The following is a 17,584-nucleotide window of genomic DNA, read 5'->3' on the forward strand; positions in this document are numbered from 1 at the left end:
GAATTTATCTTTCCTAACGTTTAACTCCATAATTCTTCTTTTGATTCTAAAGTTTGTTTAATATTTCCCAATAAGCTTCTCTGTACTCTTGCTTTGAAAAGTTAATCAGAATGTGTTGCTCACAATAGATGAGCCTTAGCTACTCTAACCTAGGATACATTTCATCCAGGGAGTGTCACTGAAATTGATCACCACCAACAAGCTAGCATCGTTGTTTTTCATGGCTAAGAGTAGGCTGCTGTCCAGATCCAGGCAGATAATTCACACCTGAAACGACTGTGTAAATTGAATACATGCTTCACTAAACAGTGGCTTGAAATAAGCGAGGAAAACTATACTGCAATAGGATATTACTCACGAAAAATTTTGTTGAGATGGGAAGTCTTTTTACCCTATGATGGACAAACACTAAAAATTCAGAAATGACATAAGAATACTCAGCTTTTAAAAGTTATGTTTTAAAAATTCCGTTTTTTTTTAAAGAATTGTGAGAATCAGGAAAAATGAGCAAAAGGATTTCTGAAAATATGTAATTAGCGGAGAAAGACTCAGAAGAGAAAGGAGGTCAAAAGAAAGACACTAAATTATTCTAAGTGTAATGGTTTTATTGAATAGACTGACTGCCACAGGGCCCAAACAGAAAGTAACTTTGTGTTTCCTCCAAGACCGGCTTCAGAGATAGCAGTTCTGAGGGTCTCCTTCCTGCTCTTTGATGGAATCTTCTACATCAGTGGTCCCCAAACTTTTTGGCACCAGGGTCCAGTTTCATGGAAGACAATTTTTCCATGGACAGGAGATGTGGAGAGATGGTTCAGGATGAACTGTTCCACCTCAGATCATCAGGCATGAGATTCTCATAAGGAGTGTGCAACCTGGATCCCTCGCGTGCATAATTCACAATAGGGTTCATGCTCCTGTGAGACTCTAATGCTGCTGCTGATCTGACAGGAGGTGGAGCTCAGGCAATAATGCTTGCCTGCCCACTGCTTACCTCCTGCTGTGTGGCCCAGTTCTTAACAGACCACTGACCAGTACCAGTTTGTGGCCCAGGGATTAGGAACCCTTGTCCTACATGACATGTAACACTTAGGCTGCTTTAAGTACCAAAACCAAATCCCATTTTGATGACTACCACCTAATTTTACAAATGAAAAGACCAGCCCCAAACTCCACATTCAACTCCACATGTTAACTTCCCTCCCAATTCCAGGCTGATCCCCGGCTTGGAAACTGTCTTAGTTTGCTCAGGCTGCCATTACAGAGTGCTGTAGACTGGGTGGCTGAAAATACAGAAATTTGTTTTCTCCCAGTTCTGGAGGCTGGAAGTCCGAGATCAAGGTGCTGGCACGGTTGGTTTCCTCGAGGCCTCTATTCTTGGCTTGCAGATGGCTGCCGTGTTCCTGTGCCCTCACTTGGTCATCCCTCTGTGTGTGCCTGTGACCTAATCTCCTCTTCTTAAAAGGACAGCAGTCATATTGAATTGGGGTCCATCCTAATGCCCTCCTTTTCCATTAGTTAATTCCTTAAAGGCCTTATCTCCAAATGCAGTCACATTCTGAGATACTGGGAGTTAGGATTTCAACAAAGGAATTTTGGGGGACACAATTCAGCCCCATTATAGGATTCACAGTGAGGAAGGCGGCATGGTCACATTCTCTATTTCTTATTTTTTCCCTCACTTCCTTTTGTCTCTGTTGTTTTCAAGGTCAGAGGAAGGGAAAGGGAGGCTAGAAGAAAGGATCAAAAAGTATTTTTTTTTAAACTTAAATGCTATAGTGCTATAGTTTGCTTTTAGCTAACACTGGCTTAGGATGGTGAAGACATTCTCTGTGGCAGGCATTTAAATTCTGGCTCATCCATGGGGTGCAGGTGTGGCTTCTTCAGAGACTGACCTGTGGGCTGGGGGAGATACACTGTTGATGTCCCTGAATGAGGGGTACACTGTGTGGCTGGTATCTTGCACACTCAGCCCCTGTGCTCTGGCGTACACCCTACAGTCTCTTGGCTTGCATCCCCCCATGACAACTGGCCCCTTCTTGGGCTGGGTACCTTCTGCAGTGTCCACTGGAACATAGAAAACTTATATATCCCTGGGCACTGCTCTGTCCTTTGTCCTGCAGCTGTGGACTGCTCCAGAAAGACTCCAACGTCAGAAGTATTTAGGCAAGAAGTATGTGTGTCTCTATGTTTCACGGATCTGTTAAACTTTGAGAGACACCCGTCAGTCACCCCAGGAGTCCCCTACTGTGCTGTGCTCTGATGCAAGCAGATGGGCATCAGATGCAAGAATTGCAAGTTCTCACAGCTTAGCAAGTATCCTAGGCAGTGAGGAGAACCCATTCTCCCCCTACAGGGCATCTGATGTTTGGGAAGTGTTCTGGGTCTCTGCCTTGGTTTGGAAGGGGGTAGAAGGATGGAGCACACAGGAGGAAGGGAGGAAAAATTCCCTGGTGCTCCATTCCAGGCCAACAGCTCACTATTCCTGGGAGCCCTTACTCCAAGGAAGCTGATTTTAAAGCTTATGTTCTCCTAGGACTCCAAGGCAAGGACATAAAATTTGGCTGGGCTTCATGAAAACTGAGACTCTCTTTCTTTCTTTCCTTCTTTCTTTCCTTCCTTCCTTCTTTCTTTCTTTTCTTTCTTTCTTTCTTTCCTTCCTTCTTTCTCTCTTTCCTTCCTTCCTTCTTTCTCTTTCTTTCTTTCTTTCCTTCTTTCTTTCCCTTCCTTCCTTCCCTCCCTCCCCCTCCCTCCCCTCTTCCTTCTTTCCATCCTTCCTCCCTCCCTTCCTTCTCCTTCCTTCCTTCCTTCTTCCTTTCTTTCTTTCTTTCCTTCTTTCTCTCTCTCTTTCCTTCTTTCTTTCTTTCTTTCTTTCCTTCTTTCTTTCCCTCCCTTCCTTCCTTCTTTCTCTCTCTTTCTTTCTTTACTTCTTTCTTTCCCTTCCTTCCTTCCTTCCCTCCCTCCCCCTCCCTCCCTCCCCTCTTCCTTCCTTCCATCCTTCCTCCCTCCCTCCCTTCCTTCTCCTTCCTTCCTTCCTTCTTCCCTCCTTTCTTTCTTTCTTTCTTTCTTTCTTTCTTTCTTTCTTTCTTTCTTTCTTTCTTTCTTCCTTTCTTTCTTTCTTTTCTTCCTTTCTTTCTTTCTTTTTCTCCCTTTTCTCCTTTTCTCTCTTTTCTTTTCTTTCAAGGTTTAGGGCTTTGCTATGTCTCCCAGGCTGGAATGCCGTGGCACAATTATAGTTCACTGCAGCTTCAAACTCCTCGGCTCAAGCAATCCTCCCACCTCAGCATCCTGAGTAGCTAGCACTACACTTATGTGCCACCAGACCTGGCTAAGTTTTAAACAATTTTTGGTAGAGATAGGGTCTTTCTGTGTTTCCCAGGCTGCTCTCAAACTCCTGGCGCTCAAAAGATCCTCTCACCCTGGCCTCCCACAGTGTTGGGATTATAGGCGTGAGCCACCGTGCTGTGCCTGGCCTAGGGCGGGGACACCTCTCCTGCTCTCAGGAATCATGCATCTCTGGCTCTGCCTCCCTCTCCCCAGGTAGACCATTCTCCTCTCTGAGCCTGGTTTCCTCTGTGACGCACTGGTAGTTTGGTTTGCAGGTGGCTTTGCCTTGGTCTGACACAGACCTCAACTCTTCATGACCTGACTGTTGGATTCCCTTCAGATCAAAGTCTTACTTGATGTGTCCCTAATTCCAGATGCTAAGACCAGGGTTTTATCTGGCCTCACGCGGCCCATATGCTCAGGTGTCCACATGTCCTATCCTCCATGCCCAGGGATGGTGTGTGCTTTGGTCCAAATGTTTGTGTCCCCAGAATCCATATGTTGGAACCACAAAAAGTGATAGTGTTAAGTGGGGCCTTTGTGGGGGCGGGGGTGGGGGCAGTGATTAGGTCATGGGCCCCACCCTCATGAATAGGATTAGTTCCCTTACACAAGAGGCTTGAGGGACCCCTTTTGCCCTTCACCATGTGAGGATGCATCAAGAAGGCACCATCTTCGAAGCACAGAATAAGCCCTCACCAGATGCTGAATCTGCCAGTGTCTTGATCATAGAATTTCCAGCCCCCAGAGAAATACATTTCTGTTGTTTATAAGTCTAAGGTATTTTGTACCCTGTTGTATAGCAGCCTGAATGAACTATTTGTACATCACACAATACAAAGTGATCACCTACTAGATGAAGGATACAGGTCACTGTAGAAAGTTCTCTGTATGCCCCCAAGTCGAGGGTGAGCAGAAGGCTTCTAGTTCAAAAATCTGGAAAAGGAGAAGGAAAGAAAATTGAAATGCCATTGGCATATCAGAAATAGGAGTCCCTCCACCCTCTTCCCACTCCTGCCTGCTTGTCCTAGGATTTGGTTGTGTTGTTCTAGTGCAGGTTCTAGGATTGAGGAAGCCCAAAAAGTGAAGGAACATGGCTCCAGGTGATTAGATTGAGGCCAGAGAGCCTGGAGCAAAGGAAACAGTTCAGGTTCAGGTGAGGTCTTCACATGGAGGATCTCAGCCAGAAATACCCTTTATTCATGCAGCAACCGAGGGCAGCATAATGGTATTTAGAACATTGATATGTGGAGGAAACAGTTTCCTTTTAAGGTTTGCAGACTTCCTATTTGATCTTCCATTTGCTATAATTAAGCCTTCTTATGATGAAAGTTCCTGCATATGGGGAGTGTTAGAAGGGCCATTGTATTTGCCCAGATGTACTGAGAAAGAGACATGTTCATTGATGTATGCTTTTCCCAAGCATAGAACTGGGGTTGTGTGGGATTAAGCCAGCATCCGCATGAGCCTAAACGAGAAAGCCTGACAGTTCTCCTTGTCATAATCCTTAAGTCACTTTGCAGAAGAGACAGTCAAGCCTTTTCCTGGTGAACCCTTTGACATCCCCCGAATGCTGGACAAGCTCTCAGTGGACACACTGATTGCTGTCTATGACCACATTTCCATTTGCTGTATTGATTGCCCAGATCTTTGGCCCTCATGTAACTGAATATCCCCCTACTTCCCCAGACTGTGGGTGTGAAAGAGGTCACTTTAAAATGGACACCCTCATTTTGCCAACTTCATATTCCTCATGTGCTGGTGTGAGACTTTAGCCTCTTCCAGTGCCCCCTCAGTTATTTCTGGGAGTCTCCGAGATTCCTCCCATGGGTTCTGGTGCGAGTCAGCCCCTCTGTCTCTGGTGGAGCTCCATCACCCATACTGGAAACCACCTGTTTTCAGCACCTCTGTCACTGGCTGCCACCTCCAGGACTGCCTGGTGTCAAAGTTGCCCGTGGTGGGGGGGGCACTGTGGGGCTGCAGGTGGAAGAATTACGTTTTTCCCCAACTCCTTCACTCTTGCATGGTGGGAATTTATCAACGAAAATGGCTCTCCACCTCAGCTGCACATTGGAATCACCTGGGAAACTTTTTTTTTTTTTTTTTTTTTTTTTTTTTTAGTATTTATTGATCATTCTTGGGTGTTTCTCGGAGAGGGGAATGTGGCAGGGTCATAGGATAATAGTGGAGAGAAGGTCAGCAGATAAACATGTGATCAAAGGTCTCTGGTTTTCCTAGGCAGAGGTCCTTGCGGCCTTCCGCAGTGTTTGTGTCCCTGAGTACTTGAGATTAGGGAGTGGTGATGACTCTTCACGAGCATGCTGCCTTCAAGCATCTGTTTAACAAAGCACATCTTGCACCGCCCTTAATCCATTTAACCCTGAGTTGACACAGCACATGTTTCAGAGAGCACGGGGTTGGGGGTAAGGTTATAGATTAACAGCATCCCAAGGCAGAAGAATTTTTCTTAGTACAGAACAAAATGGAGTCTCCTATGTCTACTTCTTTCTACACAGACACAGTGACAATCTGATCTCTCTTTCTTTTCCCCACATTTCCCCCTTTTCTTTTTGACAAAACTGCCATCGTCATCATGGCCCGTTCTCGATGGTCGCTGTCTCTTCCGAGCTGTTGGGTACACCTGCAGAAAGGCTGTCACTTCACACTTGGAAGATTGCACAGCGGCCAGGCAGAGGTGCTCCTCACATCCCAGACGGGGCAGCCAGGCAGAGGCGCTCCTCACTTCCCAGATGGGGTGGCCGGGCAGAGGCGCTCCTCACTTCCCAGATGGGGCGGCCGGGCAGAGGCGCTCGTCACATCCCAGACGATGGGCGGGTGGGCAGAGACGCTCCTCACTTCCCAGACGGGGCGGCCGGGCAGAGGTGCTCCACACTTCCCAGATGGGGTGGTCACCTGGGAAACTTTACAGATACTGATGCCTGGGCCCTGGGAATCAGTGTTCTGACTTAGCTGATTTGGTATATTGCTGGACCTCGGGATTTTCAAAAGCCATCCAGATTCTAACATGGCTGGGGTTGAGAACTACTGTCTTGTGTCTTAAAGTATGGTTTGCAGTTCAGCAGTACAGGCATCCCCTGGGAGCTTGTCAGAAATGCAGAGTCTCAGGCCCCACCCTGACCTATGGAATCAGAGTCTGGTGTTCACAAGCTCCCCAAGAGAGTTGCATGCATGTGACAGTGTGAGGAACACTGGCTTCGATCATGAGGACTGTCATCCCAAGTCACAAATCAGCTGACAGCGATCAGATGGGTTCTGTTGGAGTAACATAAACACCTTAATGTGTTTATGCCTTATTGTGTTGAAAAATACCACTCGAGTCTCTCCCCTCTGGAGGAGTGGTGGCTCAAAGCTGAGGGGACTTCCTGAGAATTCTTGGCTCCCCTGACTCTGCACACTTCTGCACTTGTTATGGAGTGAATTGTGTCCACCTCCAAATTCTTATATTGAAGCCCTACCCTCTAGTACTTCAGAATGTGACTATTTGGAGATAGGCTCTTTTTAAAGGGGCAATTAAGGTAAAATGAACTCATTAGGATGGGTCCCAATCCCATATAGCTGGTGTCCTTATAAGAAGAGAAAATTTGGACACAGACACACCTATAGGGAAGACCATGTGAAGAGGCAGAGAGGAGAAGATGCCCATCTACAAGCCATATAGCAACCTCAGAAGAAACCAACCCTACCAGCACCTTGATCTTGGACATCCAGCCCCCAGAATAGTGAGAAAATAAACTCCTGTGGGCCAGGAGCCATGGCTCACACCTGTAATCCCAGCACTTTGGGAGGCCGAGGTGGGTGGATCAAGGTCGGGAGTTTGAGACCAGCCTGGCCAATATGGTGAAACCCTGTCTCTACTAAAAATACAAAAATTAGTCTGTCTCTACTAAAAATACAAAAATTAATCAGGCGTTGTGGCGGGTGCCTGTAGTCCCAGCTACTTAGGAGGCTGAGGTAGAAGAATCGCTTGAACCTGGGAGGTGGAGGTTGCAGTGAGCCAAGATGGAGCCATTGCACTCCAGCCTGAGTGACAACAAGACTCTGTCTCAAAAAAAAAATAAATAAATAAATAATGGAAATAAACTCTTGTGGTCTAAGCTGCCCAGGCTGTGGGCCCTTTGTCACAGCAACCCTAGCAAACAAACACAGGGCCCCTAAGAGCTTCACAAACCCTTCTCTGGCTGTGGCGTCATCTCCTGTTCTCCTTACCACCCTCTTTTTACTTGTTTCCTTACAGCTAAAGTAAGCTTTGTTGGCTCTGCTTGTGCTCTTAGGAGTTCAAGAATTTGCATCCAATCTGACAAAAGTGCAGATTTGCTCTGCTCTGTCACTTGGGCCCCACTTCTTCTGTCTACAAAACTTTCATATTTGGCCTTTGTATCCAGCTTCTTTCACTTTGAAGAAAGTCTTCAGTGTTCTTCTGTGTTGCAGCATCAGTACTTTATTCTGTTTATATCTGAACAATATTTCATTGTATTCATCTATTACATTTTGCCTGTCCATTTATCAATCAATGGGCATTTGTGTTGTTTCCATTTGGGGGCTATTATGAATGAATAATGTTTATTCATGTACAAGGTTTTGTGGGGACATATGTTTTCAACTCTCTTGGGGCATATCTAGTAGTAGGGTTACAGGACCATGGGGAGTGACTGCTAATGGGTGCATGCTTTCTTTTTGGAGTGATGAGAATATTCCAGAATTAGAGGTGATGGTTGCACAACTTTGTAAATATGTTAAAAGCCACTGAATTGTACATTTTAAGGGGTGAATTTTATGGTATGTGAATCATATCTTAAGAAAATGTATGAGAAAAAACAGGTGGAGTAGTGGTGGCAGTGGCTGGGGTTTTATGAGCGTGGGAGTGGTACGCACTATTGCTAGGGCCACTTTGGGAAGACAGGCAAGTGGCTGAGGCTGAGGGGGGCAGGCTATTTTAGTCTGGGCTGGCAGCTCATTTGGAAGTATCACGCTGTATTGGATGCAACAGTACTGTATGTGCTGATAGCCTTCCTCATGGTGCTTTTGTAGGCCCACTTTATTTATTTGTTTATGTGTATCTATTTTCCCCTTCTTTGTTAGGATATAATTGACAAATTAAAGTTGTGTATCTTTACAGTGTACATGTGATATTTTGATACATGTATGCCTCATGAAATGATTAAATCAAGCCAATTACCATATCCATCATCACACACACTTATTTTCTTGTGGTGAGAACACTTAAGATCTAATCTCTTCACAATTTTCAAGTATATAATACAACCTTATTAACTATAGTCACCCTGCTGTACAATGGATCTCCAGAACTTATTCTTCCTGTCTAACTGGAACTTTATACCTTTTAACCAGCACCATTTACCCGTTTCCACCGTGAACGTGATAGCCATACACTTGACTTAGCCCTTGAAGTGAGTTTTAATCAACCCCAGTCACCACAGGATTTTTTAGTTTTAGCTTTTCCTGTTTGAGATTGAAAAGCAATAGGTTTTTTAAAACTCTCTAAGTCCCCAATTTCTGAACTTCCTCTTTTCCCTTTCATGCTTGTAAACAGTCAAATGCTTTCTGCGAGCTCCTCTATTTCTTGCTGTCCATTGTCAGATGAAATGTGCAGAAACCAACATACACAACTAATGCTTTGGTTTCCACCTCTTCTAGACCTTAAAATCCATTAGGCTCATTGTTGGCTTTCCAAGTTATTGAGGGCAATGCCATGTTTCGCTACTGCTGAACATGGATCACTTTCTTTCCACTTTCCATGAACAGTTTCCTTGGTACCAATAATTCGACTGCTAAGTTAGTGCCACATATTTTTAAGTTTTTGTGACGGTAGCAACCCTCTTCTAGGTACCAATTTCTTTATTAATCAAGAGAGGTTTACTGTAGTTGCATTCCAACATTATCAGTATTTTAACACAAAAAATGTTTATTTCTCATGCGTCCATGAGCACCACATATGGCAAATTGTGCCCTTCCTCTTAAAGTGAATGCCTTGAAATGACACACGTCACTTCTGCTTACATTTCACTGGACAAAGCAGGTCATATGACCACACCTAACTTAAAAGAAGTAGAGAGGCAGCACTGCACATCACACGTCTGACTATGTCTTTACCTTGAACCATGATATATATATAATATATATTTATATTTTTATATAAATAAAAATATACTTATATTTTTATATAAATAAAAAAATGTATATTTTTTTGAGACAGAGTCTTACTCTGTTGCCCAGGCTGGAGTGCAGTGGCACAATCTCGGTTCACTGCAGCCTCCACCTCCCGGGTTCAAGTGATTCTCCTGCCTCAGCCTCCTGAGTAACTGGGATCACAGGCGCCTGCCACTACGCCTGGCTGATTTTTGTATTTTTTAGGTAGAGATGGGGTTTCACCATGTTGGCCAGGCTGGTCTCGAACTCCTGACCTCAGGTGATCCACCCGCCTTGGCTTCCCAAAGTGCTGGGATTACAGGCATGAGTGACCGTGCCCAGCCTCATGATTGATATTTTGACTGGTGTATTATTTTGCTGGACTGTGATAACAAAATACCACAGATCAGATGGCATAAAGGAATCCTGGGCATAGAATTCTAGTTTTAAAATGACTTTTCTTCAGCGTTTTGAAGACATCACTCCACTACCTTCTAGTTTTTAGTGTTGGTGTTTTACAGGCTCCAATGCCATGCTGATTACAGATAATTTATCTTAATCGATCCGTCTGGAAGCATAAGATCACTATGTGCCTGGTGTTTTGAAATTCCACAATGATGCAAATCCATTTTCAACCACTGGTCAGGCCTTTCATTCTTGCTTCACGGTTGTAATGCCCTCAAATCTCTTTGAGGGTCTTAATGATTACTTTTTCAGGCTTTCTTCTTCTTGAATAGTATCTGTTTCTTCTATATTGATCTTTTTCAGTTTTTTTTTAATCTTTATCTTCTATGTTAGAGGCTTTTCTCAGATGTTTGGCAATCTTTGCTTTTGGTCATATTTAAGAGGTACTGGAATGTTTGCTAGAAGCTTTGAGGTCATACGTGGGACTTGTCAATCTGAGTGTCACTCTAAAATGACTGAGCCGGGCTGTTTAACTGACGGTGCTCTTATGAGAGTATCTTTAATATTTTCCTCTTTAGCTGCTCAAATTCATGCCTGGAAACTAAGGGGCTGGCTCTTTCCTTAATCTTGCTGGCCTGAATTATGCCTTATGTCCAACAGTACAGAAACACTGTGTCATCTTCTTCAGTCTTTTTCTAAGGAAAGGGAGGGCCAATTGCTCTGCAATGCACAGGGAAGTAAGAAATCAGTATTTTATTGCTTCTTAAATAGATTTTCAACCAGCCCTCCTTTTTCTCTCTCACTTTTTAAAAAATTTACTTTAAGTTCTTGGATACATGTGCAGAACATGCAGGTTTGTGTATATAATTGCCATGGTGGTTTGCTGCACTTATCAAACCATCATCTAGGTTTTAAGCCCTGCATGCATTAGGTATTTGTCCTAATGCTCTCCCTCCCCTTGTCCCCCACCCCTTGACAGGCCCCCGTGTGTGATGTTCCCCTCCCTGTGTCCATGTGTTCTCATTGTTCAACTGCCACTCATGAATGAGAACATGTGGTGTTTGGTTTTCTGTTCCTGTGTAAGTTTGCTGAGGATGATGGTTTCCAGCTCCATCCATGTCCCTGAAAAGGACATGAACTCATTCTTTTTATGGCTGCATAGTATTCCATAGTGTATGTATGCCACATTTGCTTTATCCAGTCTATCATTGATGGGCATTTGGGTTGGTTCCATGTCTTTGCTATTGTAAATAGTGCTGCAATAAACATACCTGTGCATGTTTTTCTTTTCTTTTCTTTTCTTTTTTTTGAGAGACAGAGTCTTGCTCTGTTACCTAGTCTAGAGTAGTTCAATCATAGCTCACTGAAGCCTTGACCTCCCAGGTGCAAGAGATCCTCCCATCTCAGCCTCTTGAGTAGCTGGGACTGCAGGCATGCACTGCCATGCTCGGCTGATTTTGAAATTTTTTGGTGGAGATGGGGTTTCACTATGTTACTCAGGCTAGTCTCTAATTCCTAGCTTCAAGAGATCTTCCCGCCTCAGCCTCCCCAAGTGCTAGGATTGCTGATATGAGTCATTGTTTCTGGCCAGGCCTCTATATATTATTGCCCCCTGAACACACAGCATAAACTTTTCTACCCCGTGGTGCACGGGCTTGTGCACACACACAGGTGTGTACATAAGTCTAGGGCAGTGGTTTTCAACCAGGGAGTAATTTTTGCCCCTTCTTGCTAGGAGCATTTGTGACTTCCGGATATAGTTTTTGGTTGTCATAACTGGGGGTGGACACTTTTGACTCTAGAAGGCAGAGGCCAGGGATGCTGCTAAACATCTTACAAGGCACAGGACAACCTTCCACACAAATAATTATCCAGTCCAAGATGAGAGTAGTGCCTTGGTTGGGAACCCATGATGGAGAAACCATGTATTTGGGGCCTCTTTCACTTCCAGCCAAGGTAGAGTACAGGAACAAGATGTATACTCCCACCTGAAAAAGACTTTCAAACTAGACAAAATATATGAAACACTGGTTTTCTTGCTTTCTTTTTTTTTTTTTTAAAGAGATAATCTTACTCTGTTGTCTAGCTTGGAGTGCAGTCATGTGATCATAGCTCACTGCAACCCTCCCACCTCAGCCATTACTTAGGCCCATGAATTCACTATCAGGAATAATTCTATTCCCATAAAACAGAGTAAAAATCTCATAATTCATATGCCATCAGATAGAATATTCAAAAAATGCAGGTTCACCTCAGTACTGAGACAAAATGTGGTATATACATATGGTAAAATATTATTCAGCCATAAAAGAAATGAAATTCTGATACACGCTACAACATGGATGAACCTTGAAGATAGTCATGAATAATGAGTGCAATAAGCCTGTCACAAAAACATAAATATTGTATGATTCCACTCATACATTATGAATGTAAGGTATACATACCTCATTATGAATTGCATTGCTGAACTTGCAGATGGGGGTAGGGGACACCTACTGAAGGGTGATACAAAGATTATGTCAGTTTCAAAGGTAGGAATCTGCGTAATTACGGGACTTTTTAAAGCTGGGCCCTAGGTTAATCAAGGAAGGTTTCTGGAGAAGGTGACTTTCAATCAGACACCTGCCTTCTCAGCATCTTTTAAGGTAAAGAATTAACATTTATTTAGTGTTAGGTACTGTTCTAAGCACTTTGCATGTATTTACCCATTTAATGATCACAAAACAGTATGAGGTATATAGATTAGGAAACCGAAGCACAGAGAGTTTAAATAATTTGCCTAAGTTTATACAGCTAGAGGGTGACTTTGCTGGGAGTCAAACCCAGGCTGTCTTTAAATCCTGTGTTCCTAGCTACTAGGTTGTTTTTAAATCCTGCATTCCTAGCTACTAGGTTGTCTTTAAATCCTGCGTTCCTATCTACTGGGTTGTCTTTAAATCCTGCATTCCTAGCCATTGTGCTACTTTAATAACATTAAATACACGTAGCAGTAAATTTTGGAATAGATGTAAGTATACCGCATTTTATTAGAGTTTTCAAATGGATTTAATATAGTTTTAAAATAGAGTGTTAAAAAAATTATGATTTCATAGTTTTTAGGGCAGTTTTGCAGACACCAAGAGTCAGCATTCTGTTTGTCCACCAGAGGGCGCCTCCAGCACAAACTCCAAGTCCACGGTTAGCCTCCCCGTGGTTCCCATGGCGGGGGATTGGGTCTTTGCAGGAAGCTATCCATGAGAGTAGCCAACCTCACACACACAGACAACTGTTCATCTTTGACAAAATTCACAGGTACCCAAACATGCACAAAGGAATTGCTACTTCCAAATAGCTTGCATGTGCCAGAGACGCTAGAAAGGAAGGTGTTCTCTCACTAGAGTGTTTTGTTTGTGGCTTTTCTCAAGGGGAGAAAACTGGGCAGGGAAGGGGACCCAACTCTGACCCTCAGTGACGATTGTGTCCTATGTCCAGATGTCCTTCTGTGCTGCCTAAACGGATGTCCTATAGGCAGGCGCACACTCGGCTGGGGTGATGGGGGCCCAGGAGGCAGGCCAGGCAGGGATCTCCCAGCATAAGGAAAATGTCAAGACATATTTGGGGCTAAGAGTGTGCCCCTTGATGAACACCCCCATTTGTTAATAAATCAACCGTCCACGCCTGTGCAGTGCCTCAGGTGGGGAAGGAATTTCCCACGATAAGCTAAAAAGGGTGGGATTTGGAAGGGCTGCCTTACTGTGTTGGAGACTGTTGAAGGAAACCGCGGAGTAGCTATTGTTGGCCTCGCTCTCTCCCTGTCTCTCTCTCTCTGTGTGTGTGTGTGCGTGTGTGTGTGTGTGACTTTATTGTATCACCAGGCAGGAGGCAGTCTGTGAAAAATCTGCTCCAACAATAGTAAAGGAACGTGAAGGAGCTGAAAGAGTAGAATTTGCAATGCTGCAAGCATACAAATCAAAATAAAATAAGGATAGTTCAACAAATATACCTTTTCTGATAATTGTTTATAGCATTGACCATCACTTTATAGGTTTGAAGATATATTATCCAGAGAAAATGAACATTAAGGCAGCTTGGAGAGACTTTAAAATCCCAGTGCATACTTTCTTTCTTTCTTTTTTTGTTTTTTGTTTTTGAGACTGAGTTTCACTCTGTGGCCCAGGCTGGAGCGCAGTGGCGCCATCTCAGCTCACTGAAACCTCTGCTTCCCAGGTTCAAGTGATTCTCCTGCTTCAGCCTCCCGAGTAGCTGGGATTACAGGCACACACCTCTACGCCCAGCTAATTTTTGTATTTTTAGTAGAGATGGGGTTTCACTATATTGGCCAGGCTGGCCTTGAATTCCCGACCTCAGGTGATCTGCCTGCTTCGGCCTCCCAAAATGCCGGGATGACAGGCATGATCCACCATGCCCAGCCTCAGTGCATACTTTCAAAAGTTCTAGGGATTGAAAGGGAGTTTAAAACACACGTTCTCCAATCTCTTTTTGATGCCTGAGTTGTCTCTGTGACAACACCCTCCCATAGATTCTCTGGCCTATGCCTGAGATCTTCGCGGTGCCCACCTGTCATACATACAAGGCATTTCCTTCCATTTTGGGTAACTCCAAACCCTAGAAAATAAAGTCACCTTTCATTTGTATCCACTAGTCTTAGATTTTAAAATAATCATCACTAGTATACACTGAATACCAGGAGCTGGTTCAGGTGTGTTTTATTTAATCCCCTATATATTTACCCCTGTAGGTGCATGAGTCAGATCTGGTTGCCATCCCAAGCTACTATAGACTGGGGGCTTCGACAACAAAGAGTGTATTTTCCCACAGTTCTGGAGGCTGGGAAGTCTGAGATCAATGTTCTGGCTGATTCTATTTCTGAAGGCTTGAAGGGCAATAATCCTATCAGATCAGGCCTCCTCTACCCCAGCCCTCACTTAATCTCATTTCACCTTAATTACTTCCCTAGATGCCCCTTCTCCAAATACAGCCAGACTGGGAGTTAGGGCTTTTTTTCGGGAAGTGCCTGCAAGGGATTGATTTGCCCTCTCATGCAACGAGTGCTGTGGTTAGGACTGAAACCCTATCTGCCTGATTTCCCTGTATGCCAACTGCCCTGTGGTCCTTATTCTTGGAAATAACCTTGGACTTGAGACGACCTGGGGCCAAGTCCTTGCAGTGGGTGCTTTTGTCCAGCCCAGTTCACCAGGACAGGAGACCCGATGGGGATTTGGGGACACAGCCTTATATAGAAACAAAATATCCTTTTTTTTTTTCTGGAGTGGGGTTGCAGCAGGAGGGGCTGTGGCCAAAGTAATCAGGGACTCAGAATATTAGTTTGCTCAGACTGCTATAATAAAGTACCACAGACTGGGTGGCTTAAACAACAGACATTTGTTTTGTCACAGTTCTGGAGGCTGGAAGTCTGAGATCAAGGAGCCAGCAGGGCTGGTTTCTCCTGAGGCCTCTCTCTTTGCTTTATAGATGGCCACCATCTCCCCCTGTCCTCACGAGGTCATCCTTCTGTGCATGTCTGTGTCCTAATCGCTCCTTTTAAGGACGTCTGCCATATTGGATTAGGTTCCATCCGAATAACCCTATTTTAACCTAATTACATATCTAAAGACTTGATCTTCAAATAGAATCACATTCTGAAGTACTGGGGGTTAGGACTTCAACATATGAATTTTTTGGTGAGGGGAGTGGAGGGGGTCACAATTTAGCCTATAACACTTAGGGAGCTGCATTTTCACAGTCTTGGCCAACAGAGGACACCAATGCTTGTATCCCCGCTCCTAGGAAGGGGCAGGTGAGATCTGTCTCCCTTGCAGAATGCTCCTGGATGCACAGCCTGTTCCGCCTGGGTATCCCTGTTTGCTTGTGTATCCCATCTACTTCCATATGGCAGGGAAAGAAAAACAACTTTTAATACAATAAAAGGCTGTGCTCTCTTTGAACCGTGGGGTTGTTTTTCTGTTACCAGAAAACACTTTTTTTTTCTATCCATTAGATAGCATCTTCTCTGTGTGCTATTTACCTTTTCTTCTAGCCCTTGCCTTCTCTCTCCTCCCATCTGGCAATTACCAGTGAAGTTACATAAATTGGTCTCCTTACCCATCATTATACACAGGAGTCGTACCCAGCCTGCCCTGGGTACAAGCTGTCCTCTGAAAAGGAAGTGGACTTACCAAACTGCATCACTACAGGACTTTAGAAATATTTGAAGAGAGATAAACAAGCAGCCATGAACTTGCCACACCAGAACAGATGTCCTCATTTTGCATATTGCTGGCTGTTTCTTAGTTGCATGCTTATAAATAAATTTTGCTTCAATATCTGTGAGGATCCAGTCAGGGAAACAGAAGCTAAACTAGTTGTTTTAACAGAGAAAATTTAATACAGGGAATTGCCCTAACAGGGGCTGGAGAATTGAAACAGCAGAAAGCCATGAAGGGAAGAGGTGAGATGATCAAAACACGGAGCTTGGTGGAGGGTCTCTGTGCAGCTGGGGCTCAGATCTTTGAGAAGGGGGTCCTGCCCAGCAGCTGCTGGTGTCTCTGAGGTGGCACATGAGGCTGGCTCTGGAAGTCTGGAAAGAAGGTAGACGCTGTAGTAACTGCTGCCACCGCAATGGAGTGCCATGTTTTCTTCTGATGCTACGTTCTAGGAATTTTATAGTTTTGCATTTTATATTTGGGTCTATAATCCACTTTGAGTTAATTTTTGTGAAAGATATAAGGTCTGTGCCTTTTTTCTGTAGCATCAGAAAAAAAATGGCACTCCATTGCGGTGGCACTCCATTAAACATGCATTTAATATACATAACCTACTGAACATCACAGCTCAGCCTAGCCTGCCTTAAACACGCTCAGAACACTTACATTAGCCTGCAGCTGGGCAAAACCATCTAACACAAAGCCTACTTTATAATAAAGTGTAACTTTTTTTTAACTTTATTTTTTTCATGTAACTTACTGAATACTGTGGTAAAAGTGAAAAACAGAAGGGTTATATGGGCACTTGGAATACAGTTTCTACTGAATACCTGTCACTTGTGCACCATCATAAAGTTGAAAAATCCTAAGTCAAACCATCATAAGTCAGAGATCGTGTGTGCAGAGCAAGAACTGGGTTGCTGGGAAGGGGGCCAGCTCATATCCACCTAGTTATTAAGAGCCTCCACTGCAGTGGATGTCCTAGAGTGAGCATTCGTACGGGGCATGCATATCTCCACTACCTCTGCTTATTCTCAGAGATCCAGCCACAGATGCCCTTGTCATTAATTTTCCAATCCTGTTCTCTCCAAGTCCCTAACAAACTGCCAAACCACTAGCCACTCCCCATGAGTCAGTGTAACTGTACCTTTGGCTACCTCTTCTAAGATGTACTGATTGAAGTTCCTCCTTCTGTCTTTTGGGGCACTCCTGATTGGGCTACAATAAGCAGCAGTCCACTTCCCATATTGTGCAGAACTAGCTGTAAGAAAGGTCAGAGCCTTCCTCCCTCCTCAATCAATGAGTCGGAAGGAACTCCCCATGAGGTTGTAGGAGTGGACTGAGGGAGAAGATGCAAGAACAGGAGCAGCTGTCAGGGAGTCCGAGATAGATGCTCATGCAGGTCACCTGTGCTTTCTGCACCTGCTTGAGCTTCATTCATTAGCCATTTCTACCTGGAAGTGTCCAGCTCTGGTCCTGTA

At 44.2% G+C, this 17,584-nt stretch overlaps 1 protein-coding gene across 1 annotated transcript in view; it reads right to left on the minus strand.

Annotated features, from left to right (window-relative positions):
- Nucleotides 1–641: 641 nt before the first annotated feature.
- Nucleotides 642–17,584, minus strand: part of ADRA1A (adrenoceptor alpha 1A) — a 189,784-nt gene continuing 172,841 nt past the window's right edge. The window contains exon 3 of the mRNA XM_063606673.1: nucleotides 642–4,260. Within this exon, the coding sequence (XP_063462743.1) occupies nucleotides 4,195–4,260 (66 nt within the window). The 3' untranslated portion in view covers nucleotides 642–4,194. The remainder of the gene's footprint in view (nucleotides 4,261–17,584) is intronic.

This window comes from Pan paniscus, chromosome 7 (genome assembly GCF_029289425.2).
Source record: "Pan paniscus chromosome 7, NHGRI_mPanPan1-v2.0_pri, whole genome shotgun sequence".
NCBI lineage: Eukaryota > Metazoa > Chordata > Mammalia > Primates > Hominidae > Pan > Pan paniscus.